The 26888-nt window shown below is 45.9% G+C and overlaps 1 protein-coding gene across 1 annotated transcript in view; it reads left to right on the top strand.

Moving 5' to 3' along the window:
• PPP1R13B (protein phosphatase 1 regulatory subunit 13B) overlaps positions 1-26888 on the top strand; it is a 452941-nt gene that overhangs the window by 104932 nt on the left and 321121 nt on the right. The window contains exon 4 of the mRNA XM_069638181.1: positions 15560-15630. Coding sequence (XP_069494282.1) covers positions 15560-15630 — 71 coding nt within the window. The remainder of the gene's footprint in view (positions 1-15559; positions 15631-26888) is intronic.

Below are 26888 nucleotides of genomic sequence, written 5' to 3'. Positions count from 1 at the left end.
TCCAGATGGATAGCCAGATGTATACAACTATGCTATTTATTATCAAATAAAACATTGCCTTTCACGCCAAGAGCTCACTCCATACTGAGCACAGGAGCTACTCTGGCTTTTATCGCAAATGTCCCCTTAGACATCATTTGCAAAGCAGCTACATGGAGCTCAGTACACACTTTCACTCAGCACTACTGCATTGACACACATTCCAAAGCAGATACACAGGTGGGACAAGCGGTTCTAAAACATCTATTTGCAGCTGCTCCTTCTCACAACCCACCACCTTCTCATACCACTGCTCGCTAATCTATGCATAGCATGTGATCAAAGCAGATTCCACAAGCCTCAGAAGGGATATATTACTCACCATAATCGGATTTCTGATGCGTGTATCTGCTTAGATTCACATGCGCCCACCCTTCCTCCCCTGGGAGTAGATACATAGATGTTATGAGATTTCTGCCTTTATCTGCTTGGATACAACTGTACTCACATTACACTTTATACAACCTCATGTCAGAACAAAACAATCAGAGGGACCCCGACGCGTGAAGGACCATGGGTACAGTGGATGTCGCACATGGGATAGTATTACTGGCATGCCCTGTCGCCGTCCCTTTTCGAATTTCGAAAACAACAACTGTAATACTCCGCAGCTTCCACTAGATGTCGGCCTATGCAAAGCATGTGAATCTAAGCAGATACACCCATCAGAAATAAGATTACGGTGAGTAATGTATCCTATATATGGAAGGAGGGAAAGAAAACAAAAGTATCACAACAATATGCATTGAACTACCTAGACAGATGATACATGAAAAGGTGATCTGCAATAATGGGTATCAGTGTAAGGCTTAGAGGGTGATATTCGGGCGACTGCTGCACAAAAACAGGTCAGCCATATGTCTCCAGAAAGGGACTCCAGAGTGCCTCAAACGCCTCAAGGTCTTCCCTACATTTATAAATGATCCGTTCAAATGTAGAGAGGGTCAGTAAGTCTTGAATCCAGTCTGCTGGTTTGTTGATTTTCCAGGCGCTTTGGATAGTTATTTTCTCCAGCATGCATCCTCTGAACTGCCAGGCTTTTTTAAAGAAGTGGCACTAGGTTTAAGGGCTGTGCAGATGGCGATCTGAGCATTGTTGCAGTTTCTCGATGCATTACTTTCTGAATTCCCTGGCAGAGGTGGCTACTCGATCTACCCACCATCCAGATGTGCTGCTGCTTTGGGAATCTTTCAGCCGATAAGGAATTGGAGATATATCTTCTAGAAGTACCTGTTTCGTACCTTGGAAATAGATCTGGTATGCCCCCCGTAGACTCCTTCCATACCCTCAGTGGGATTTTTCATAATCAAATAATGACAGGAAGATTTTACAAACAGCCCTCCTGAACCCAAGATCACCGAACAATCATGCACACAACATACATGACCTTGTTATCGATAACAACCTGGACATCCTGTGTCTTACAGCGACCTGGATTTACGATACAAGCGGTCCATGATTCACTTAGCAGTCCCCCCCCCTGGCTTTTTGATTTTCTGTAAAAACCAAACCCAGGGTCAGGGAGCGGGGGGAGGGCGGGTAGCAATTATTGCTAAGACTGACCTGGGGCTATTTTCCTCTACGTGCCTTCGCCAAGGCTGCAAAATCCTGCATGTCAAAATGACCCCAACAAAAAACAGCTGTCTTCATTTTGTTCCAATTTACCGGCCTCCATCTCAGATGCCACTTTAACTAAGACATTGTTACATTTCTTGGCAATCTTTCCTGTCCTAACAGTGCAACACTGTTTCTGGGGGACCTACATTGCTGGCGTGTTAATACATTGGACAAGGAGGCTACCAAACTGGAATCGTCCCTAAACTATATTGGCTTCCTCGTTCAAAATAATGAACCCACCACGGAAAAATAGCATCTTTGATTGGGTCGTGGCGAGAAACCTTACTGTTACTATTAACCACACTCTACCATGTATATGGTCTGATCATCACATCGTTGATTTTCACATTGTACTTAATGATCCGCTACCCAAACTAGCTAACGCCACCAAATCAGTCACCACCTGCAACTTTAAGAAAATCTCTTCCCAAGATCTCCATGGGTGCCTGAATTCTATCAAGGCAGAAACCTCAAACACAGATTTGGCAGAACACCATGTATGGTCCTTTGCTAGCCTTTTTACTCAGATGCTGAAGAAAATCGCTCCTTTTAGATCAATGCTGGTAAGGGACAATACATGGCATCAGAAATGGTTTACGTCTCAGCTTGAGACATTAAAGGGACAAAAACATAAACTAGAAACTCTATGGCATAAACATCAAACTGATGAAAAGAGAACTGCCTGAAAAGAGGTGGAAAAAATTTACAAACAAGAAATAGTCATGGCAAAAAGGAATTTCTTTAACATCTTGATTGACAAGTCTACAAACAGTACTAGAAAACTGTTTGAAATTCTAAGATCCTTAGAAAAACCTAAATCTCTTCAAACCACTTTTTCGCCTACCACACAAGCCTGCATAATAGTCAAGACTGCCTGTGATGCTAAAATCAATAAAGCAAGAGATAAAATAAAAAATTCCACTTTCCCCATCAATAAGTCTAACGATCTACCGACTGCACATACCCCCCGTCCAATCCTTTTCTTTCTCCCCAATTTCCTTGAAGGACATCCTTAATATGCTTTCTTCCATGCGACCGACTGCTTGATTTGAGCACATTCTCCCACCAAAATAATCCTTGACTTTAAGGAACTATTCGCACCTTTTCTGACCAGGTGTGTGAATGCCTCTTTCAGAGAGGGTCATGTCCCGGACACTATCAAAATGGTCAGTTACCCCTGTAAGAATCCAGGTGTCTCACCCGCTAGTCCCCAGGGATCTCTCTCTCTCTCTCGCTCAGGTGGCCAGGGCATGGCCATCGCATTTGGATCCAGAGCCTGGGGGTGGACCAGTGCGGGAGGGTCACCTGGGTGAGGGGTCTTCGGGGAGTGCGAGTGGGATACCGGATCGCGAGATGCGGTATCCCTGCCCCTGTAACACCTTTACCTCATCCTACCAGGTAGGATACATGGGAACTTTACCCACCCGCCTCCCTTTCCCTTCACTAACACTACCCACTTTGGGAGAAACAGACTCGCACTCGAGCAGTGTACCTGACATGTGCCGCCACTATGGTCAGGTGAAGTCAGCCACGGTCCGTTTTATTTATTTATTTTGGCAATGTTTGTCGGGCCCGTGTCTTGTGCCTGATTCCCACGTGTCGGCTGCGAGGAGCCGTTGTGAACCACACACTATGCCTCGTTTGCCAATCCGCGTTACATGGATAGAGGAAGGAGATGGCCTGTTGTGGTTTGGCCGACTGGAAGCCTGACCGCAGGTAAAGATCCCAAGAGGGAACACTGCGAACACGGTTTGCTGCAAACTTAACCATGCCCTTTCCTGGCCACGTGGAGGCTGGGCATGGGGACCCTGGGCCTAAATATTGTCGGGTAAGCAGAGGCTGGCCGTACCTCTTACGGGGCATGTGGCCGTAGGCCAGCCTTGTGAAGTCTTTCATTACCAGGTGCTGGCCACATCTTCTAGAGTTGCCTCTGCCAGGTTTTACCCTCAGACTTATTTCGCCCTTTCACCAGCACTACAGGCCCAGTATGCCACGAAGGGCAGGCTTGAGCAATTCTGTTCAGCCCAGGTCTCTGTGGGGAGGCCCAACCGATTAATTTATTTATTTCTGCAATGTTGGCCGGATACAGGTACCCGACCAACATTGCAGAAATAAATACATTAATCGGGTTGTGGCAGCAGTTGCTTCACCATTAACACAGAAGTAATGCATGTGTATTACAGAGATAAGCTGGCATATTTATTGGGCACACTGCACATGCTCAGGCAGCATCAATCATGCTTTGTACAGGACAATGCTTGCCTAAATTGGGAACAGCCAGCATAGACATGTTGTTACAGAGGCATATTTTGGGCACAACCAGCATGCCAATGTGTTACATCAGTGGCAGTGCTGTCTTACACTGTGGACACAGTGATCATTAACATGTGTTGTGTTCTACAATGTTCTTGTCTGCTGTTGGTGACATGGAATGTACATGTTCCCCTTTAGAACTGATTGTAAACTTACGCTTTCTGGTCACTTTTCCTGCTGTAAAATGCACAATTTCAGCCCCATATTTGGTAAAGAAATCTTGGGGGTGGGGGTGGGGGTGGCTGGGAGTCGAGACCTCCTTCAAACTCTCAAATAAATCAACACATACACACTGGAAGAAATCGTGAGAAACTAACCTTTGATCACTGCCCCTGACACCGAAAGCTATCTTTGGCACTACATGGCTATCGCTGCCTGTGATGCTATTGTGTCAAAGGTCACACACCATCGCTTTTTAAAATACTGCTTTGGGTGAGGTTGTTTACTTTTGGCTCGCCGGCCCACCGGGTGACAAAAAGTTAATGCTTCGGTCCCACATTCAGAAAGGTTGGACAAGCCTGCTGTAGAACTTCTCCATGCTGGAGAGAGATGTTCACTGCCCTGTGATAAGGAGGCTGGGATTGGCAGACCTAATGCTGCTAGGTTGGCATTACAGCCATCCAACAATGACAAGTATTGTTTCAGTGACTTGACACCTCATTCTGCCAAGTGGGAGAGAACTGCAAGAAGGTTCCTAATTAGCAATGGTGCATGCAAAGTTAGTCCATAGTGCTCACATTTGATTCTGTAAGAAACGCATTGGGATTTCCCACATATTTTATCTGCATTGTTAGACTTCAGTGGTTAGGAACCAGATAATTGCTCGATAGAGCAGAAGCCCTTTGTGGCTTCGCCTGCATGCATTATTGGAAGTACAGTGTTTTATATCCGTGGTCGTCAGTGTTTACAATATGAGTTGTGAATGAGGCATGCCTTTCAACTGGAGGGAAGCTTGGACTTTTCCCAGTACCTTTCCAGTGCTCCTTGGCTCGTTGTTAGGCAGAATCCTGTGCAGTTCCCTTAGGGAGCACTACAGAAGATTAAGACTACAGGTATGAGCAATAAATCCCCTTTGGTATCGGTCTGTACTACAAAGATTTAGTTGGTAGCTGCGGCTAAGCAGTCAGACTTATCTCAAGAGGGAGATGAGCAGTATTCAGGGTTTACACAATAGGGCTACAATACTATGGTACAAGGAAACGCTGACCAAAGCTTTGTATTAAAAATAATATATGTATTTATTTTACACACTTCTAGTTCAACACATTAATCATAGTTATTAAAGCAAGTTAAAATCAGTCAAGAAAAGTATACACAACTCCCTGGTTAAATTGTAGACAAGTTTGAGCAAGAGTGAAAACTGAGCAAAACGGCACAGTGAAAACCAAACACAAATGGCACTCTTATCAATTTCTCACAAGGGAGGGAAAGGACAAGTTATACAGGAATATACTCTTAGGCACCCTAGCAACACTTCCCAATAAGATTGTGAACCAGTTTAGTCAAGGCAGTACTTTAGCATGAATGATACTTAGGTGAAAACCGAGCAAAATGGCACTTCACAAGTTTAAAAGTGGGATGGAAAAGGTGGTTATGAGAGTTAGATGCACCAACACATTTCTAGGTGAGAAACAATCTAGAGAAGGCAGTTGTAACAAATTAAGCCAGAGTCAATAGGCCTGTGCCAGAATCAGTTGTACAGGGCAAAGTACCTAGGAGCAAAAATGTTCTTGTAGCTGCAGTCAAGTCTTTGTTAAACGATTCGAAAAGGTGGTTGCAGAAGGTGAAAGACAATGTTAGATGATAGGGGCGGCCAACCCAACAGGTAGGTAAAGAATTTAAAACGCCTTTAGCGCTACCAAACGAAAAGGGAGGCCTGGCGGAACAAAGTACCTTAGAATGTAGATGAGGCTCCTGCGGTGGCAGTTGTTCCTGGCAGTTCCTGCAGTTCTGGAGATCCAGCAGAGGAAGAGACTCGTCGTGGAGGAAGGTTCGAGTTACTGTACTGCCCAGGGATGAGCTCAGCCGCGGTGCTGCCCAACGAAATAAAAGGTACGCTCCTCTAAATCGCGGTCCGGGTGGACGGGTGCCTGGCTATCCGGTCTCCGAGTGCAGGGCACTGGCGATTCGACCAAGGCAGGTCCTGGAAGGCGATTGGCAAACTGGTTGGCCCCACCAGCTCAAGAGAAGAAGACTCTTGCAGATGAGGATCTTCTCTCGTCGTGTGGAAAAAAAGTGGTGAGACGCTGCAGCAGGGCTTCACCGGTGGTTCAGTTGGTGCAGATGTCTTTGGCTTCTCTCCTCTTCGGCTTCTTAGTTCCAGTGGCGACGTCTTGCTCTTCCAGTCCTCAGAATCGGCTTTTATGCAAAAAGATCCCCATTCATACAGCCTAGATGTCACTCACACAGTGGAGTGGTCATCCTGGCGGGAGACCCTCCAGCCTATCAGGGCAGAATGCGACATGGGTTGCTGAGGCAACCCTGTCCTGGGGTCCTACTCCCCCTCCCACACAACGGGTCCACTATATGGTGACCTGGTTGGCCTTGAGGAGGAGACGGGGCGGATTCTTTGTGAGAGGTAGACCGGGGCGGTGAGGTGGATGCACTTGTGGGCCAGTGCCAAAGCTTTGAAGATTATTCTTTCCCTTATTGGTAGCCAATGGGCTAGGTTTCTGGCCTCAGATATGTGTTCTCTTTTCATGATACCTTGGGCAGCGCGGAGGGCATTGTTCTGTATGATTTGTAGCCTTTCCAGGTTTTTGTTGGAGGTTCCTAGGAAGAGTACATTGCAGTAATCTAGCCTGGAGCCGGTGATTGCTTTGGCTATGTTTGTGCAATTCTCTTTGGAGAGGAAGGGTCTGACTGCTTTGATCAGTTTGGCGTGGTACGCAGCTGAGGAGGCTATTGCATTGACTGTTCATGGAGAGGTTGGAATCCAAGTAGACACCAAGAGTTTTGACCGAGTCTGAGACAGGTATTTTAATGAAGTCAATGGTGAAATGACTGAATTGGGAGTCTAGATTTTTTAGCGTGTCGGGGGAGCCTACCAGGAGGAGTTTGGTCTTGTCAGAGTTGAGGCATAGTCCATTGTCTGCCATCCAGGCTTGGATGGTGTTGTAGAGGTTGTTGAGGGTCAGTGAGTCAGTGTCATAGTTGCCAGTGAGGGTGAGGAGGATCTGGGTATCGTCAGCGTAGTTGGTGTAGGAGATACCCATGGCGTCGAGGATGAGGAAGAGGGGTCGTGTGAAGATGTTGTAGAGAGTGGAGGAGAGGCAGGAGCCTTGTGGCACACCACAGAGGATGATGGTGGGTGAGGCGGAGGCTAAGTCAGAGAATACTTGCATGGTTCTGTCTTGTAGGAAGGATGTGATCCATGTTATGGCCTCAGGGGAGAATTTAGCGGTGGCATAGAGGTGGTGGCATAGGACGTCATGGTCTACGAGGTCAAAGGCCGCTGATAGGTCGAGAAGTGCTGGTTTGCCCATGTCTCTGGCGTCGTCCATCTGGTTTTTCAAATCAAGTAGCACGGTTTCACTCCCGTGTTTGGGGCGGAAGCCAGATTGTCAGAGACCTAAGATTTTATTCTCTTCAATGAAGTGCTGAACCTGCAGATAGGCTGCTTTGTCCAGTATTTTGAGGAGGAATGGGACAGTGGTGATGGGTCTATACTTGTTAGGGGATGTGGGATCAAGAGTTGTTTTTTTAAATAGAGGGCTTCTTTGAGGGAGGCAGGGACTTTCCCCGTGGCAAAGGAAGCATTGACAAAGGCTGTCAGGAAAGGAGCTAGTGCTTCAGTGCAGTCCTTGATGAGGGTAGCCGGGCATGCATCACCTTTACAGTTAGAGGGTTGGATGTTCCTCATATGTTGATGATGTCTTTTTGCTGTATGGGTTTGAAAGAGAAAGGTTGGGTTGGGGGGGGTCGGATGCTGGCGGGGGAACAGGGATGTGTGTGTTAGGCATGGCTTGTTTAGTGGCTAATATTTTCTTTTGGAGGAGGTTCAGTTTGGCTTGCAAGGCAGTTTGTATTTCGTCGCACCAGGCTTTGTCTTTGGTGAAATTCTGGGGGGGAGGGAGTGGGCGTCTCTAGTTCCCTGAAGATAGCAAAGATTTCTTTAGTGCTAGATTGGGCCTCCGAGATTCTGGATTCGAAGGATTTGGCCTTTGCTTGAGTGATTTGTGTTTTTGTATTTGGTAGAGAGGGCTTTGAAGATCATCTTATCTTTGTCCGAGTGGGACGTTTGCCACTGTGTGAGTGCGGCTTTTTTCTCATTGCGGAGAGTAAGGAGGTCCGGGGAGAACCATGAGTTGGAGTGGGTAGTGGGTTTGGATTTGCGGGGTTTGAGAGGGGCAATGGAGTTGATAGCTGCTTTGATGGCAGCATCATAGGCTGTTGCGAGTGTTTCTGGGTCTGAAGAGAAAGGAGGTCTGAAGGCTGGGTCTTGGAGGAAAGGCAGTAGCCTTTTCTTCGTGAGCTGACGGGAGCTTCTTGCGAGGCAGGGTGGCAAGGGTTGGGGTGCCGGGGTAGAGGGGCTGGTGGTGGGGATGCGGAAGGTGATGATATGGTGGTCAGACCACAGGGTGGGCGTGTTACCAGTGAGGGTGAGTGCACAGTTGTGCTGTGCAATCCAATCGAGAGTTTGTCCCTGGGTGTGTGTAGGGCTGAAGATGGTGTTTTTTTAGCCTAGTGCCTTGAGGGCTGAGTCAAGGGATTTAGCTGCTGAGTCCTTGCAGTCTAGGAGGCCTAAGTTGACGTCCCCAAGGAGAACGGCTTTAGAGTTATTTTTAAGGTTGTCTGAAAGGAGGTAGATGAGAGAGGCTTGAACGTCACCTATTGGGCCTGGAGTGCGATAGACAATGTGAATAGCAATGGTACAGTGGGGAGAGCGTTGATTTTGACTTGGAGGTGGTCACTGTTGTTGTGCAGGGATTTCTCTGTCTTTCTAATGGAAAGAGAATCTCTGGCAATGATTGCTACACCTCCACCTTTAGAGAGGCGATCTTGTCTTGTGATGGAGTAACCAGAGGGCAGTGCAAGGGAGAGTGCAGGGCCGGAGGCTTCATGTAGCCAGGTTTCTGAGATCATGAGCAGATCAAGATCATGTGAGATTGAGGTCATGGATGTCCAGAGCGTGGGCATTAATGGACCTGGCGTTGATCATGGCGCATTTGAGATGGGGTTGTGTAACAGCTAGAGGCGGGGGAGGGGAGCGAGGGAGAGGTGGTGGACACACATGGAGTAGCAATTGGCACAGTAGCATTCAAAATGGTGGTAGAAGATTCATCCAAGAAGTTGTATATGTGAAATCCTAAGATGAAAGGAACTTTAATGTTTGTTGTATTGCATCAGGCCCTCTGAAATGAGAGACTTTGAATGGCAAAGACTTTGGCACATAAGGCCCTGATGTTGGTTTTGAACTGCACCCTCGTGCTAGAGATGCCAGAGAGTGTGCTAAGCCCGAGTGTGCTAAGCTAGAGTGTGCCGCCTTGTCCTGTGCTGAAAACGTGGGGAAGAGAAGCCACCTGCTTGAATATCCTGACATATCATCTTGAACACTTTTAATTTGCATAATATTGTTTCCCACACTATTTGTATTTAGAAGTAAGGATTGGCAATAGGTTTATTAGTATAGGCCCTTTTATTTTGTCAGACTAGACTAGGACTGCTTTATTATTATTTGATGGTCGTAGCTTGCTCCCGTCTTTAGATTTAGGATTAGATAGGCCTTTTTCAATCACAATTGAAGTTCAATAAACACCCTTGTACTGTGATAACGTGTCTGTCTTACTGTTTGATACCATGCCTTCCTTGCAGTAAGCACCAGTAAATCAGGAGAGGAGTTTACCTGCCTGGTTTCATTTGCAGAACCAGACCGGGATTGGAGTATTACCTTTCTGAATGAATACATTCCAAGAGATGGTTGGAGTGCCGGAAACTGCTTATCCATTTTCCTATAAGCACAAAAGTGATGGGTGGAAGGTTTTGAATGAATCGGAACCACTGGCATTGCTCTGGGCAACCTTCCACACCACAGTTTTTTAGCCCGTCTGTGCCATTGCAAAAGGGGTCCAGCCATATGCAAATCAGTCAGTTACTGCCACCAATGGTAGCAGCCCAGCCCGAACTGCTAGGCCAGGTCCCCTCTGCACGGAAACACAAGCAACCCCAGACATGTTTTGGCCTGGTTGGGCCTCCTCAGTGAGGTGCAGCTTGGTTCCCTATGGCGCAGCAAGCAAGGGACCCACGTCTGGGCATACCCTCTCTCACATAGTGAGACAAACTGTAAGCACAAAAGTGATGGGTGGAAGGTTTTGAATGAATCAGAACCACTGGCATTGCTCTGGGCAACCTTCCACACCACTGTTTTTTTGCCCGTATCCATTTTCCTATGACATGATCGCTTTTAAAGGCAGAGGTTTCACAGCGGTGCTACCATAGTATCAGATTGCTTTGGAATTGGGGATGCACTGCAGTTCACACCTCTTTATGGGGGTGTCTGAGACCACATAATTTGGGGAAGCCAGCGGACTGTCGCTGCTTGCCGTGTTCGATCGATGGGGGAGGGAGATCTTTGTACACTGATGGATGCACTTGTAAGTGAATCTTAAGTTTAGCTTTCACCGGTACCAAAGCACGCATTACTCCCGGGTGTAGTTGTGCTGTATCGTCTTCATCTCTTCTGCTGCACTAACCTAGGGACGTTTGATGTGGGTCTGTAAATATGCATGCTAAACACTCTTAATAACTACAATAGGTTTGCATCACAGTTTTGGGTACATTTGCCCCGTTTACGTAAATGATAAGAATGTGGAATTGTTTTGCGGCATGATGCCGGTGCCCATGAGCCAGACAATCTGTGAGCACGGAACACAGGCTTCAGTAATATATAAGCTCACTTTCCGTACTGAATGATGGCCGCTGTCTCCTGCTCACTCTACTTCTTCCCCAGTCTCAAATCAAAATGAAAGTACTTATCTGCTGCTTTGCTTCTTCCTTTCACACCATGAACATTGAAGAGGGGTTCTTTGCAGAGCTACATTCACTTTTTACATGGGCGCCATCTTTGTACGTTGTAGATTTCTTTCTTTTTTTGAATCAGGGTTGCACTCTTCATAGCCGAGCTATTGGTAATAAAGATCTGGGGCCTGGCCTTACCAGCTTGCAATTGCACTGGTGCCGTGGAAATGGGCCTCACTTTGCTTGACTGTTACCTTTTAGCTTGCAGGCCTTTAATAGTGAGTACCGGCCAACCCCTCATGCCATTGCCACCTCATTAAGTGATTGTATCGAGTTCCGTTGTTGCATATTTAAGCTAAGCACATTTCCCTTACGTATGGCCAGGGTCATAGTGAACAATAATGAAGCGGGAGTATCACAGTATGCTGTCTTACTACTTGGTGCTTACGGCTTGAATGAAATAATCGTTGCGTGCAGCCATAGATGTGTCTTATGTACACCTAGAAATATAATTATGGAAGGCTCTCAGTACTTGAAGTGTGACCTCCACCTTCCAATATCTATTTGGAATACATTGGGGCATCATCGTTTGGCAATATTAACAATTGTAGTTGATTGGTTTTGACATTTTGTTCTTTTTTTATATTGTACACAAAAGCTGCGGTTGACTTTTTGGTGTGTAGAAAGTTTGCTGGAAGGTGCACATGGGGTTGTACTGATCTTTTGCAGTGGATGCTTGGGTCGCGATAGGGTTGAATGTGAAGTTTGGTGACCTAACGAGGACCGCAGTTCTAAGGAGAGGAAACATTACTGCTATGGGATCTGGACACCAGAAGGCGTTCATTTAAATTGAGGCCCAGCAGCCGTTGTAGACCGCTGCTGAGCAGAGGCGTTGATGGGGGGGGGGGGGGGTTGGGCTAAGGGGTCTATTTGGTTGTAGCCCCGGATAGAAGCTCAGGGGTTATAACCAAAAAGGCTAGCTAGCCCCCTGTCCTGACAGTCCCAAATTTAGCATAGCCACGGATCTTTTCCAGACCTAGCAACACCCCTGCTGCTGAGCCACTCAGAATGCAGACTACAGGATAACACTCTTAAGACGCTGCAAAACTAAAAATGGAAACACACACATTTTTGAGGCTTAACGGAAAAAGTGTGTATTGTGACAAATCCGCAATAAGGACATCCAAGTTCTGCATTTAAGTGCCGGCACCAGGCAGGTCCCAGAACTATGGAACAGGACTGAAGAAGACTCATCCATGAATGTCGAAAACTTGGCACAGCGAGTTGGACAACCTCGCAGGCACATTGGAAGTGGGAAGTCACTCGCTGATGCACTACTCGCGACCTGCAGATACATGTTTCTGGCTCAGTGCAAATCTCTTCCGGCTATAATGGCCATCTTGTACTTAACAAAGGAGATTATATGGTGCCAATGGAGATTATCGAAACGGGGGAGGTAAAATGAAGGGCAAGACGTGCATCATTGGGACAGCAGGTGTGTGGCTTCTATTTTGGAACTACAGGTGTCGCTGCGTAAAGCACAATCTTGCAGTCCAAGGATGTTGAGAAAAGGCTTGCTACTGATACTAGGTTGGGTGCTACAATCTACTCATCGTGCTAAGGTGGAAATGCTTAGCTTTAGCAAGAGTTCCCACTTATTCCCAAACGTTAAGGCTGTGATCAGCGAGGGCCTGTGGTGCGCGCATAGGGAGGATGCCATGAACCAAGGCCTATTCACACCAACCCTTGCTCAGTCGTCATTTCCTTTTCCCCATGGTCTTCAGCCAATTATCCTCCATGGCTTCAAGTGCTACCTTAGCTCTTACTTCTAAAGGGGCTGCAACCTACTGATACTATTGCAGACCATGTATCTAGATGAAAATATCCAGCAACAAATATTTTGAACGGCAACAGGGAAGAAGGCTGACACAGAGGGACCTCGAAAATGACCACACCCATGATCACTTGCTGAGTCTGTCCGTGTACACATAGGGGTGAACCGTTTAAGAACGGCTAATCCAGTCCTCGCCAGGTTCCGAAGGCAGGAGCAGCAGAGATCAGTGGTCCAAAAGGTTTTGAAATATCCAACATGGCAAGGACCAAAATGATTTCCCTGTTTGTAGCTATGGGAAGTTAATGGACACTTGTATAGGCAGACCCTGTTGCATGACCAACCCTTGAGTCAGACTAAAAGGCTGCGAGAAGCCATCCGCTTTTGAATATTTTTCCAGTTGGGGCACTACCCTATCAAAAATCTTCCTGATCAGGTAACGTTAAAGATCTGGTCAACATCAAGGCCACACCGTTTACGGAGTGGGTAAAGGAAGCTGGGATTACTTCATCAAAACAGATCTATTGGTGAGCTGGACCAGCATGAGTACAAGTGTCCAACAGGCGTTTTAATAAGGCCCAGCGGACCGGGATGTAAACCTTAGATGGTCCAATTCATGAGAATAGTCGCATCGGGCTTGAAGCAACGACATGCGATTAACACTGGGTGAATCTGAGCTTTGATATGCTCTGTCTTACTCCTCCCCCGCCACCTATCCTGCAGAGTTTGGCAAGAAATTACTTGATAATGCCATCCTCAGGACGTGTATTATTGAAGATGGACTGCTTGGCTTTCTGTTGGTTCGTAATGCAGCAGTGCTATTACTTTTGCAAATACTGACAAAGGAGCAAGGGTTCAGGAGATTCCATGAAGCACTTGCCACCTGCCCGGGAAAGTTTTGGGAAAGGTAGCAATATCGTCTACTTTCACCGGGAGAAGAGGAATCTACTTGTGCAGGCAGGAATTGAAGTCATTGCTCGTTTCCTAAAGAGTTAATGGGCCTTGGAGGCTGCTCGAAATGATCAGTGCCGTAGTCTCTTGTGTGGAGTTAAAGAAGACAAGTCTTGGTTTTTACTCATGATTATTACAAATGAAAGAAATTTGGGTGTGCAATAGGCAGAGGTTCATATCATGGACTCGCAGTACATATCTTAGCAGCCATGTTTCAGAACGTTGATGCTGAACTATGGTATACATTAAGGCAGCCATAAAACTATTGTAAATGAATTTCCTGCTGTGACAAAATCACATTGATCTATACCCAGCTGTGGCTCTGGTGACCAGCGGAATCCACTTGCTTTGTGGTCAACTTTGGAAATTCTAATTTCTCTGAAATTGGAAGGACTTGTCTAATGCTTTTGTCGTCAGGATTTTGCGGTACATATTGATAATATTAGTGGAATATTTTATAGTTTGTTAAGGAATGTGTATCCTAATTGCTCTGTCATCACTTTCCAGCACTTTCCCCATATATTCTAGGACTGGAGATAGATGAGTAAATTAACGCATTGCGAGAAAGTGTGACGTGCATTTCGGCATGAGGAAATAAATATTTCAGACCTTTTCCTTTCAGGGATATCATGACATAGAACACATTTTACATCTTTGACTGTGTTCTGGGGCGGGTCTTGGTACAGGGACTTCGTATTACTTGCTAATTTCCATTGCTTATGGTCCCCAAGCTGTCTGAAATAAGCCACCCAATTGGAGGTGTGGGAGAGGAAGAAAACTGGGGGAATGTCCTATGCGAGGCCTGGCGGAAGAGGTAGAACTTGCTTCCTCGCCTTATGGCTGGATGGAGGGTTTCATCCTTTGGTCAAAGAGGGGAGAAGGGAAGGAGATGCAGAAGTTGGGTCCTGTATGGATACACCTCTTTCTATACAGCTTTTGTTAATGTGGGGAGTCAAGAGTGGGTGTGGTGTGGAGGTTTTTTGCGGTCCGCAGTCATGACAGACACAGTGCAATACAGTGGTAGGCCTTGTGAGGTCTTCTGTAGGGTGTGGAGTGCCCTTTGTTGCAGACACAAGCCCTCCTGGTGGTCTGTTGGTAGCAGTCTTTCTGTCATTTGAGCAACATGGTAATGCCACAGTAACGTTGACTAGAACCTTGCAAATTGCATTCTGTGTCCCTGTGCATACATATTATCCTAACCCCTTCATGCAGCCCTGCTAACAAAAGGGATTGTGCAGTTTGTTGAGCATTAACCTTCAAGAGACCATAATCCTCTGTCTGATGGAATGCTGTGAACATGGCCAACTTTGCAACTCTCAGTGAAGGCGTAGCCAGGCATGTTGTGCAGGAAAGGACTGTCCTCCGTAATGACAGCTGCACCTGTGAACTAGATCCCAGAGGTCTCCATGGTTGCATATCTAATGCCGACAACTTCAGCAATGCAATTTCTTAAGGAATGTCCTTGCCATTAAATGTTTTATAATTGTAGTGCCTTCCATATATTGTGCGATGACCCTCCTAGCATGGGAGACATGGCCAAATTAACTTGAGCATGTGAGGAAATTGAGCCTGCAGGGAGTAGCCCAATTGTCTCAAGCCGCAGCGTATACATTAGAATACACGTGATTCAATTTTGTTACTCATCCTTTCAGAATGCTGGTAATTACTTGGTTCATCCTTAATGTATTTTTTGATTGCAAGAAAAAGTCAATTATGTAAGATACAAAACCATAAACAAATCCCTTTTGGATGCCTATTAATTTCTTTTACACATTTAACAGTTCTTCTTTTTATTTTTTTTTACAACCAAGTTTGATTTTCTTAACATTTTTTGTTGGATTTTCATTGTAGGTGTTCGACAGGCACAGAATCAGAGAAATGGATCAAGCACATCGTCATCAGAGAAGCGGACTGAAAATGGGGTATGTGATTTGAAAAGACCTTTATTGCATGAAGATGTCCCTATCCATTGAAAATAACATCAATATGGTGTTTAAGCCACCCTTGTCCACTTTTCACAAATTCAGGCCTTATTTATGATTCATGGTTACTCATATGGCCCTTAGATGTTTTGGACTGGATGTTTTGGACTGCAACTTCCATGATACTTTGACCCGGAATATGCTGTTTAGGGATCTTGGGAATTTAAGTCCAAAACATCTGACTGCCCACATAATGAGTTACCAGGAATGGAGCAGACGTGCATAGTTTCAGTATTGCAACACTTCTTATTGCTAGGCCTTTTCAATATCGAAACATTTTGCTTTTGTGACAGAGAGCAAACTGTGTGGAGCCCTTTTGCTTAATTTATAAACCTTAAGCTATTCAAGTCCCTCTCACAAGTGCTGAGACTTTTGTGTGAGTTTTTGTAACTGTGTCTTTAGTCTGCACCTTTTTATTATAAAAATGAAATAAAGTGTTTAATAAAACAGCAACAAAAAATGTGTCAACTAACGTCTTGCAAAACAGATTTTGCCAAATGTCGGTAATTGTAAATGTAGCGGGTTTTTGTGAATTTTGGAATTCCGGAAAAATAGAATATATTTAGTTTTTAAAAGTGTATTTTGAAGCTGGTTTGTTTTCTGTAATTAACAGTAACAAGAGCTTAATTATTGTGGTATTTCCTGGATGTATAATTACATTAAAACATTCACCAGTACATCAACCATTTGGTAACATCTGGCCAATGTTAAACATATTTGGTTTGCACTGTCCTCTGATTCGTAGAGTTTATACATTTCTTATTTTTTTATTATATCATATTGTTTGCATCACAAACCTTACAGCATAAACACATATATTATTCAAATTACTTCACAAATTACAATTTTATATTTGTCTATACATTAAAAACATCTTAAAATAATTTCCAATAAGAACACAGAAATCATATATACAATTATCACATTTCTAAATGTCCCTATTAATACACCACAAGTGCAATTAGTAAAGATAAAGTGCAATATTCCATAAAAAATCTCTCCCAAAGAAATTCCCAAGTCGCAATACGGAAATCTTTTGTACACCTTTTAAAAAAACATTCTACCCACAGGGGCTATGTTGCTGAACACTCCACCAACAAAAGATAGAGTTTCTGTGTCATTTGCACAATGTCAACGATTTGGGTTTAACATTTCTAAATTCTTCCACAAATGTATGTTTGCCGCTGTCGGTAACAAATTAAGGCACAATTGCAACATAGTATAAGCAAATCTCCATGAGGGGAATTTCATTAAATAGTTTGCAGGAGCGCCTTGAGTTCGAGCACCACTCGTTAGATTTCTATATCTTTTATAACTACTTACTTTCCCCGCTGTATTCACGCAGTCTTGCTTCCGTATTTTCTTTTACACTGAATGGAATCACTATTGGGCTCCTCCTCAAGTAAAGCCCATCTTTTTCCATAGCAAGTCACAGATCTTATCTATTGACTGCAACTGTAGCAGTACCCAATTTTAGGAATTCGTATACCAATGCCACAGGTGGATTTTTAAACGCATTTGCTTTATCCGTTTCCAAAGAATCTTCCCATTCAGAGATACAAGCTTAGTTAATATCTAATGCAGGCCATTGGGGTGGTCTTGGGAACTCCTAGCACACTCCTCCACAGGATGCCTGCAAAGGCATCAAAACCCCGCAACAGATGATGAACCTCTAGGCCATAACTTAGAGCAGGGATCATTTGGGTCTCATAAAATTTGATAGCAGGCTGTGTTGAAAATGTGCAATATTGATTTCAAAAGTGCTTTAATTGGGGTAATAAATGCATAGGTTTATTATAAAAGAAGTCTCTTAGGAACTTCTTATTCATTCTTGTAAATATTTGGAAGCTTAAGCACTTCAATCCTGTAACTTCCTCCAATGGTTCTTTATTCAGCTTCATTTCAATTTTCTGTTTCTTCCCCGCTTTAAACACTGACATATTCGACTTTGTTGCATTGATAGGTAATTCATTAATATTCGCATTATATTCAAACTTAACTGATTAATTCCCACTCTTGAGGTATTAAATATAAGGATATCAGCATAAATTATCCAATAAATGTTTTGTGCATAAACAATCAGAAAAATTAAAGTAGAGCTTACAAGAAAATCACCCAAATATAAGTTAAATACATAAGGTGCAGTAACACAGCCCTGTCTAAGTTCATTTGATTTATACATTTCTAAAGACTAGAAAAGAACATGGTCTCGTTATTCCCATGGAGGAATGCTTGCTTATGTTTCAGAGTACATAAAATCAGTATAGAATACATACTGCATTCATTGCGACACCTGAATTTCCATTCTCCACTCATTCTTATTACCAAAACAATGCCCTTCTGGGAGTGGTCTTAATACTTTGGTTGACTTTTCTGTGTGAAGTCTGTACTGTCGTATTTTTTTCTTACTTGGAGTTATTCTTTTTGGTTCTGTTTTATGTGTGGTTTGCAGTTTCACAACTGAAGGAGACATTTGCCTAGGATGTTTTGTGAACTGCGTACAGTTCTTAAAAGTAGACCTCTTCTAAGAGTCTGCTCCACCTCGACTGCAACTTGTAAAAAACCTTTAGTCGCATTAAAATATGAAAATCAACAGAAGCTGTTGACAAGAAATGTCTGGATCAAGCTTTAGTTTTTAAATGTAAGCTACGGTTATTGCCAGCAGTTGAAGTTGTGGGTGCTAGATTTAGGAAACCTTTACAGCTACAGAATGTGTTAATTTTGGAAACAATTAACTTTGAAACATTTAGCAATTGAACGTATGACTTGAATGAAACTCGTAAAACATTGGTTGCAAAATTTGTAAGAGATAGCTATTCTTTATCAATAGAATTTTCTTGGAAATGTGCCATGAATGTTAGACGGATCTCCTTGGCAATTGCTGCTTTACTGTTTTGTAAACATGCTGGTGTTTTTAATTGATTTTCAGTTATATATGCTATACAAAAGACATTTGATGGCTAAGAAATGAATTGTCGAAATAAGATATTTTAGATACTGTGAAGCACTTAGTATTTGAATGCGTGGACTTGATATTAATATTTCATTTGTACAGCACTCGTACACAAGTCTTTCAGAGCGCAACGAGGCAAGGGAGGGGAACAAGGGAGAACAAAACTACGATCTTACTAGGCCCAGTGACAATGAGAACGCGCAAGTGCATGGGAGAGGGAAAGGGGAAAGTGCATGGGGGGGAGAAGTGGAAAGTGCCGAGAAAAGGAATACTAATAAATAAATAAAATATATAATAAAAAGCAACAAAACCATGGTAGTGCACCCAGCAAGGGGCAAGTGCTAGGTTTAAGGCAACAGACAGGGTGTGTTTGATAAGTGTAGAAAAAAAACCCAATAAAATCAATTAAATGAAATGTCGATAGCTACTCTTTAACTTAATCCCTTTGGAATTGTAGCATGGGTGGTCAACAGATCTCCTTCAAAATTGCTAGTATATTGTTTTTCTAAATATAGTGGTACTTTTATCGATTGCATAATTGATGGAGAAGAATATAAGGTTTTCTGTTGACCCTAATACTGTGTAATAAATAAATGTATTATTCAGTGTTCTAGGACCTGCTCTGTAGGAAATGCAGTACCTGTAGCAAAGTGTGGGGAAGTGTTCTAAATCAAATGACGACTAGATAAACAAAATATGTTCATTGTAGATAGTTTATTTTTATCATCTGCTTTTCTCCTTCGGGCAGGATTTTGTGTCTCGGCATTATCGATCTCTGTTGTCTGCGGTTTGATCAGGCTCAAACTGCGTCTTAGAGCCTGACCATTGAGCAACATGTGGTCTACTTCTTCCTTGTCCCAGAGGTGCCAAATCAGGGTTTCTGGTTTCCTCTTCCACTCACAGAGCTCTCCTCAGGCTACTGACTTTTCAATTTGTACCTACTGTTATAAACTCAGTGCATTCTTTCTTGGTTTCGTGAGAAACTTAGGGGTATTCTCCCATGTAGATCCCGAGAATCGTCTCTCCAGGTGGCATGGGGAGGGCCATCGATTTTGGATCCCAAACCTGGGGGTGGATAAGTGAGGGAGGATCACCTGGGTAGGGTAGATCGGGGCTTCCCTCAGGAGAATAACCTAGGAGAAAGGCAGTATTGCAATGGGGCAGTAGGTGGAGATATCCCAGATGCTTTTATGGTTTATGCAGGTCCTGTTATCGCTAACCAAAGAAAGAGACACACCGATTATCCCAGAGCAACCCAGTGGAAAGGGTCAAGCAAGGTGAGACACAGACATCTCATCTCAATTCCAACGCTTCTTTGTCTTTCCCCAGTTCAGATCATGGGAAGTGTTATACAGGCCTGTGCTCGCATGTTCGGGTGGATAACATAGGGAGTAATTTAATACAAAGCGATTCACCTTTTGTCTACCAAACTAGGACTAGGGGGGTCTTCACCCTATTCTTTACTAATCACCTTGTAATAATATAGCCGATAAAATGCCAAGTCCCATCTCGCTCCATCTCCCCCTCCCCATTTCCAACAAATACTGAGATGAGGAAGAGGCAACTAAGATCAGTACATAGGAATAACATGGGGAAAATAAGGGCAACCTACCCTAGAAAGAACTCAAGTTATCCCACTAATAGAGTCTGCCAGGGTCAGGCATTTAATAGTAACCATTCACCCTGACTCCACTTGACTTGTCTTTTTACTATAAAAGGTGTGGTCTTGCACAGATGGACGAGCAAGTAGGAGAGCAAGTTGGGAGGAGAGCCGAGACGCCAGAGCTGCCCAGGACCGGAGGCCAGCGACTGTGATGCTGAGACACTGAGAAGCTGCAGTTTGAAAGAGCAGAAGTGTGGTGAGGGAGCCGTGTCTCCATGGAGCCGAGAGGAGTCTGTGCATGGGAGCCGAGAGGAGTGTTGGTCCGCTGCAGAACCTGTGAAGGCGAATGCTCGTTCCCCTGGGCCGGTGAGACCGCCCAGGAGTGTCCGAAGGGTAGGCGGTGAGACCCTGACCTCGGAACGAAGAGTCGTTGTAGAGCTGAAGTACAGAAGTCAGCCCGGTGTGTCTCAAAGCATTGCAGAGCCGGGTTGTGAAGAGCGCGATGCAAAGTAACACTAGAAATGCGTAAGAAAGAGGGCTACGAGCGACCCAGAAAGAAGGAAACAAGTGCAGAGGTGCACGGAAGAGTGAAAGAAGCGTGCAAGTGGCACAACAGAGAGAAGGGATAAAGGACCGTGCAAGTGTGCACAACAAAGGCAAAGGAATACATGAAGATGGTGCAGGAAGCACATGAAGATAAAAGGAAAGCAAGAGTAAGAAACCAAGAGAGGGTCAAAGGGTCAGATTGGTCGCGTTGAGGAAAACGAAAGAGCCTGGCATTTTCAAAAGCCTCTGATTCTACCCCATGAGAGGATGCTATGTTAGAAAGACTATAAGGAAAAGGCACATCCTGACCAGTTGAATTTGTGTCTGGAACTCGAGGGGCCTCAGCTTGAGGAAGGGCACCTGAGAAACCTAAAAGGAACTGTCATGTATTGTGTTTTGTGTTGAAAGCTGGAAGAGGCCTGAGTTTGGAGAGAGTGGCCCTGAGAGGCCTTTTGAGGAAAGGAAAGTGCAGCCTGATAAAAACGGACTTTGTGTTTTGAAAGCTTTAAGGGGACTGAGCTTAGGGAAGGGAATCCTAAGAGGCCCAACCACGTTGTAGACTTATTGGTTTTCTTTTTTAGTGTTGAAAGGATTGAAGCGTGGGGAAGGGATCCCAGAGGGGTCTTCAAGAGGAACTGTTACATTTCTTTTGTGGTGTTTGAAACTTGAATAAGTTGAAGCTCCAGGAAGGGAACCCTAAAGAACTTTGACACTGAAGGTATTTAAAATCACTGTAAGGGCCCTGTGGAGAGGGTCTTACGAACAGCCCTGCTGAGTGAACCCATCTTTGTGACATTGACCAAATTGCACCTGGTCAGAAGACCACCTGAAACCAACTTTGGTTTTCCCATGTTTGTTGCATCACTATTTTCCTATCACAGTTTTGTACAGCGTGAGGGCAAGCATAGGTTTAAACACAAACAAACTTCATTTTTAGACTACTAGACGACTGCCATTAGAAACATCAGTTAAGGGAACCATCCCTTTACAGTTGGGGCCAGTCAGGAATTACACCAACCTAGGAACCTTACTAAATAACGGTTTTAAAACAAATAATTTTGAGTCTTTGTCTCTCTTGATAACATGCCTGTCTCTCACGTTCTGTCTTTTGTTGAAGACCCAATGGTTTTATGGTCCCAGGATCCTAAAAGATGTGCAGCCTCTACTTTTCAATGTAGTCCTATATGTTTTGTCTGCACCTTTCTCTGAGCTTTCTGATTTTCACCACCTCTCTGACATCAAGTGGTTTTCGCTTGTCAGGATTCTTGTACTTTCCAATACTTTTCATCATGTGATCGCGTACAAGAGGTTGCAGGTTCTCACCTTCTTAGCCCATGTCTGGGTTCACATATTGTCACCTTTTAGATCTAAGTGCCATTAGATCCCCTTGTTTCAAGTGCGTGATGGTCTTCTGCACCGCGCCACTTCCCCAGCAACTCGCGCAACCCAAGTCCTCGGTTTCTCAGTACCTCACAGGAGGTTCAGGCTGCCACAACGAAGCGCCGCTCAATCCAAGCAATGACTGTTTCTCGCCGCTTCTTGGGCTCTTTCTGGTGATCTTTATACAAAAACAAAATGGTCAAGTTTAGGGTTAGATAAACACCTTTCTACAGTAGGGGTGATTCTTCAACTAAAGGAGGAATCTGAATAAGACTGTCTCTGGATGGGTTAAACTGAAAAGTGACCCCTTACTTCTCCTGGGGTTCCCTATATGACAGAATATAAAGATCTAAGAAGCCCTCACCCCTTCAGGGACTCCCTTCCTCCACCTCAATCTATAAAGTAATATCCAACCAAGATGGCCAACAGAAGACGTCTTATAAGTCTGTAGCTTCTGGACCACCATACACTAATAACCTGAAATTCCAAGGATTGGCCCAAATGACAATCCATAAGCCTACTCTAGAAAAGCCCATCCATGTATGAAACAAACAAATGGTTGTTCCTTTAGGAAGTTTCGAGATAGCAGGTTCTGCCAGTTTGGTATCCCTTTACAGCCTCGTTTATAATCACTTTTGGGGGTCTCCTGGCCCTTCATACTTTGGGTTTTCCGTAGCTCTCGTGGCTAGCCAAGTTTGGACATCTGGGCCCTGGATACAGACTTTCTCAGGATTCCCTCTAGGTCCATCCTCGATCTTGGTTTTCAGGATTCACAATAGGTCGGTCTCGTAGACCCTGGGGTTTTAGGCTTTGCCACAGGTCTCTTTCCAGTCCTAAGTGCTTAGGACTTCTCGCCAGGTCCCTACCCATAACAAGAACGAAGGGGGAGGATGACGCCGAATCTTTCAAGCCTAGCATTCATTTTTTTTTTTTTAAACTTTGTTTTATTAGCATTTTCATATTAGAACAAACGGGCATGAAGCCTTTTCAGCAGAGATAAACAAATTATACTTGTAACAAGCCCGGTAACCCCCCCCCCCCCAACCACTCCCCCCGCGAACCCACCCCCCCCAACCAAACTTAGTCCCCTTTACGCCTGCTTCTTTTAAGGAGACGCGTAGAGGGCTCAATGTATCCGGAGCTTGAGAAAGAGCCAGAGCGTTGACTGCTTGTGTGGCTGTGTACTGTCCGCCGTCTCCCGGGGCATGGGCGCCCGTTCCTTCTGTGACTCTACCCTGTGGATCAGTGAACGTCCCATCCCCATGTCTGATGTACCCCGTACCAGTTGGCTTGGAATGTGCCCAGACCATTGTTGATCATACCCATAAGTTTATCCATCAGGAACATGTTTTTGACCTTTTTTAACCAGTCCTCCTTTGAGGGGGTCTCCGGACTCTTCCATTTCTGGGCCAGGGCCACCCTTCCCGCCATCAGCATTGTTTCCCACATTCTTGGGTATCTGGCTATGTCCGCATCCTCAGGGGGGAGGCCCAGTAGCATTTTTAGAGGGTTTAGGGGGAGCAGTTCCTCTGAGACTTCCGCGATCCAGCCTCTAACCTCCGCCCAGTACGCCTGTGCTTTCGGGCAGTGCCACCACATGTGCCCTCTTGTACCGACCTGTCGCACCCCCTCGGGCATACGGGGGACACTCCCGTGAACATCTTTGACAATTTTGCGGGGTCTCTATGCCACCCCTGAAGGATCTTAAGGTTGTGTTCCATGTCCGCTGTGAATAGATTCCCATGGAAGGCTATTTTAAATATCCTTGCCCAGGCGTCTTCAGAGATCTCCTCCCCTGCCAAGTAATTCCAAAAGGCACGGAATCTCCTCCTTTCCCCCGGGTTAAGTGTTCAGTATTCTGTACATCCCTGAGACCGCCCCCCTCTTGGTGGTCGCTGTATCCAGGAATTTCTCAAAGGGGGTCAGCTGTCTTTTCAAATTCTGTCCCCAGGTTTGATCGCATAGAATTCCCTTCAAGCGGAGATATTCAAATATGGTGAGGGACCTCTGCCCCAGGGCCTCCCTCAAATCCTCATAAGGCAGAAACTCTCCTTCCCTAAACAGTTGCCCTGCCCACTCCATCCCCGAGTCGGACCAGGACTGTGCGTTGCGGAATCCCCTGCTTCCCAGTTTGAGGGGATGACCCCAGAGCAAGGACATTGGTGACGGCCATGTCGTTAAGTGGGCCGTCTGGGGGCCTTCTTTCCAGATCGCCCAGAGGACTCCCAAAGTTGGGTGTGATTTGAGTCTACTCGGGATGAACTTGCTTGGGGCCCATAGGAGGTCCCGAACCTTAAGCGGGTGAGCATCCATGTCCTCTAGGTACGACCAGTATGTGCCCATCCCCTCTTTCATGTGTTCCAGAAGTACACGTAGCTGGGCAGCGTGGAAGTATAGTTGAGTCTGGCAGCCCAAACCCTCCCTCGGCAAGGTCAGAACGGCCTTTGCGGTTCTCGGGGTCCTACCCTGCCATATAAATTCCCGCATCGCGTTCTGGAGGACCCTGAAGGTTTGGTCGGGGACTTTAGTCGGGAGGGCGGTAAAGAGGTATAGTAAGCGCGGGAGTATGTTCATCTTCACCGCCGTCATCCGACCATACCACGACAAAATCATTGCCCCCCACCTCCTAAGATCTGCAGTGACCCTTGATACAACGGGATCATAATTGGCCTGGGCGAGGTTGGACAGGTCCCGGGTAAGAAGGACTCCCAGGTATAGAATGGAGACCTTCCCTATTGTTATCCCTTCCAGGCTGACCAGCGGATCCAGAACTGGGTCCAGGGATCTCATGGGGAGCAGAACCGATTTAGAGGCATTAATCTTAAGGCCTGAGAGGCGACCAAAGGCTGCCATCAGGGACAGGAGGGGGGGAAGCGAGGACACCGGGTCCATCAGGTAGGCCAGGATATCGTCCGCGAACAGGGAGAGTTTGAATTCCACTTCTCCTCGCCTTATCCCCCTTATGTCCGGGTGAGCTCTGACCGCAAAGGCCAGGGGTTCCATGGAGAGGACGTAGATCAAAGGGGACAGTGGGCAACCTTGCCTTGTTCCCCGCGAGAGGGGGAATGGTTCTGACAACCTGCCGTTCACTTGGACCCTAGCCCTTAGGGCCCTATATAACGCTGCCACCCATTCTCTAATGTGTGATCCAAAGCCCATTTTCCGGAGGGTGAGTTCCATGAATCTCCACTCCACCCTGTCGAACGCCTTTTCTGAGTCGAGGGACAGGACGCTGGCATCTAGGTCAGACACCTGGGCATAGTGGAGTAGATCGATAGTTTTACGGATGTTATCCGAGCCCTGTCTTCCCCTAATACACCCCACATGGTCACCATGTATCCGTTTCGGTAGGATCCCCTCCAACCGCCCCCCTATCTCCTTGGCCAGGATTTTTATGTCAGTGTTCAACAAGGAAATTGGACGGTAAGAGGAACACTCCACGGGGTCCCTGCCCTCCTTGGGGAGAACCACTATGATTGCCTCCATCATGGAGTCCGGGAGGGTCCCCCCCTCTAGCACCGCATTGAACACCTTCACCAAGTGGGGAGAAAGGGTCGAGCGGAACCGCTTATAGAAGTAGACCGAGTAACCGTCCTCCCCCGGGGAAGTGCCCACTTTCATACCTCGGATCGCCCGTTCCACCTCGTCCTCAGTCACCGGACCCTCCAACCCCTCCGCCATCTCTCTGGACAGGGCCGGGATCTGTAAAGTGTTTAGGAACCCCTCAATCTCTGCCTCCCCCCATTGTATTCCGAAGAGTATAACGTCTCGTAGTATCGGCGGAAGGCCTCGCCAATGTGGGGCGTATCGTGGCCCACCACCCCTGCCTCGTTCTTCACTGCCTTCACCAGTCTACTTCTCTGCACCTCCCTCAGTTTCCAGGCCAGGATCCTGTCCGCCCTGTCCCCCCTTTCGTAATACTTTTGTTTGACCAGTTGGAGACTTCTCTCCGTCTTGTGGAGGAGGAGGTCCTTCAGCTGGAGCCTGTAGTCGGCCAGAACGGCCATCTGAGCACAGTCCAATGGGGCCGTGGGAGGGCCACCCAGTTGGAGCTGGGCAATCTTCGCCCTAAAGACCTTTTCCTGGGTCTCCCTTTCCCTTTTTTTCTGGGCTCCCATTTTGATCAGGACTCCCCGAAGGGTGGCCTTAAAGGCGTCCCATAAGATATGTGAACCTACCTCCCCATTATCGTTGATTTCGAAGAAGTCCGTGATGGCCTCGAGAACCTCCTGGGCTAGGACCTCGTCTTTCAACAAGGAGTCATTGCACTTCCACCTCCCCCTGCGATCGCTTAGCCCTCCCCTCGCTATAGTGATGCGGACCAGATCATGGTCGGACCAGGGGACCGGGTCAACCCTGTGACCAGAGATGAAAGGGTGCAGGATCTCGTCTGCCAGAATGTAGTCTATCCTGGAAAAAGACGTGTGGACCGCTGAATAATATGTGAAGGAGAGGGCGTCTGTTCTGGGGGTCGGAATCGTGTCCATCAGGCCCAGTTCTGAGTTGACCCTTTGGAAGTTACGAGCCATGATCTCGTCTGCCGCTCTGGAAGGCTGGGGTCCCGCGCGTTTCCTATCTCGGACAGGGTCTAGGACCATGTTAAAGTCTCCCCCCACCACTACCGTGCCCTGGACAAAATGCTTGAGTTTATCGCTCACCTCCTCCCAGAATTGCGCTTGGCCCTCGTTGGGGCCGTAAATAACGGCAAGGGTGAGT

The sequence above is a fragment of the Ambystoma mexicanum genome, chromosome 14, assembly GCF_040938575.1.
Source record: "Ambystoma mexicanum isolate Mex_15411 chromosome 14, UKY_AmexF1_1, whole genome shotgun sequence".
NCBI classification, from domain to species: domain Eukaryota; kingdom Metazoa; phylum Chordata; class Amphibia; order Caudata; family Ambystomatidae; genus Ambystoma; species Ambystoma mexicanum.
This window is presented reverse-complemented; position numbering and strand designations above follow the sequence as displayed.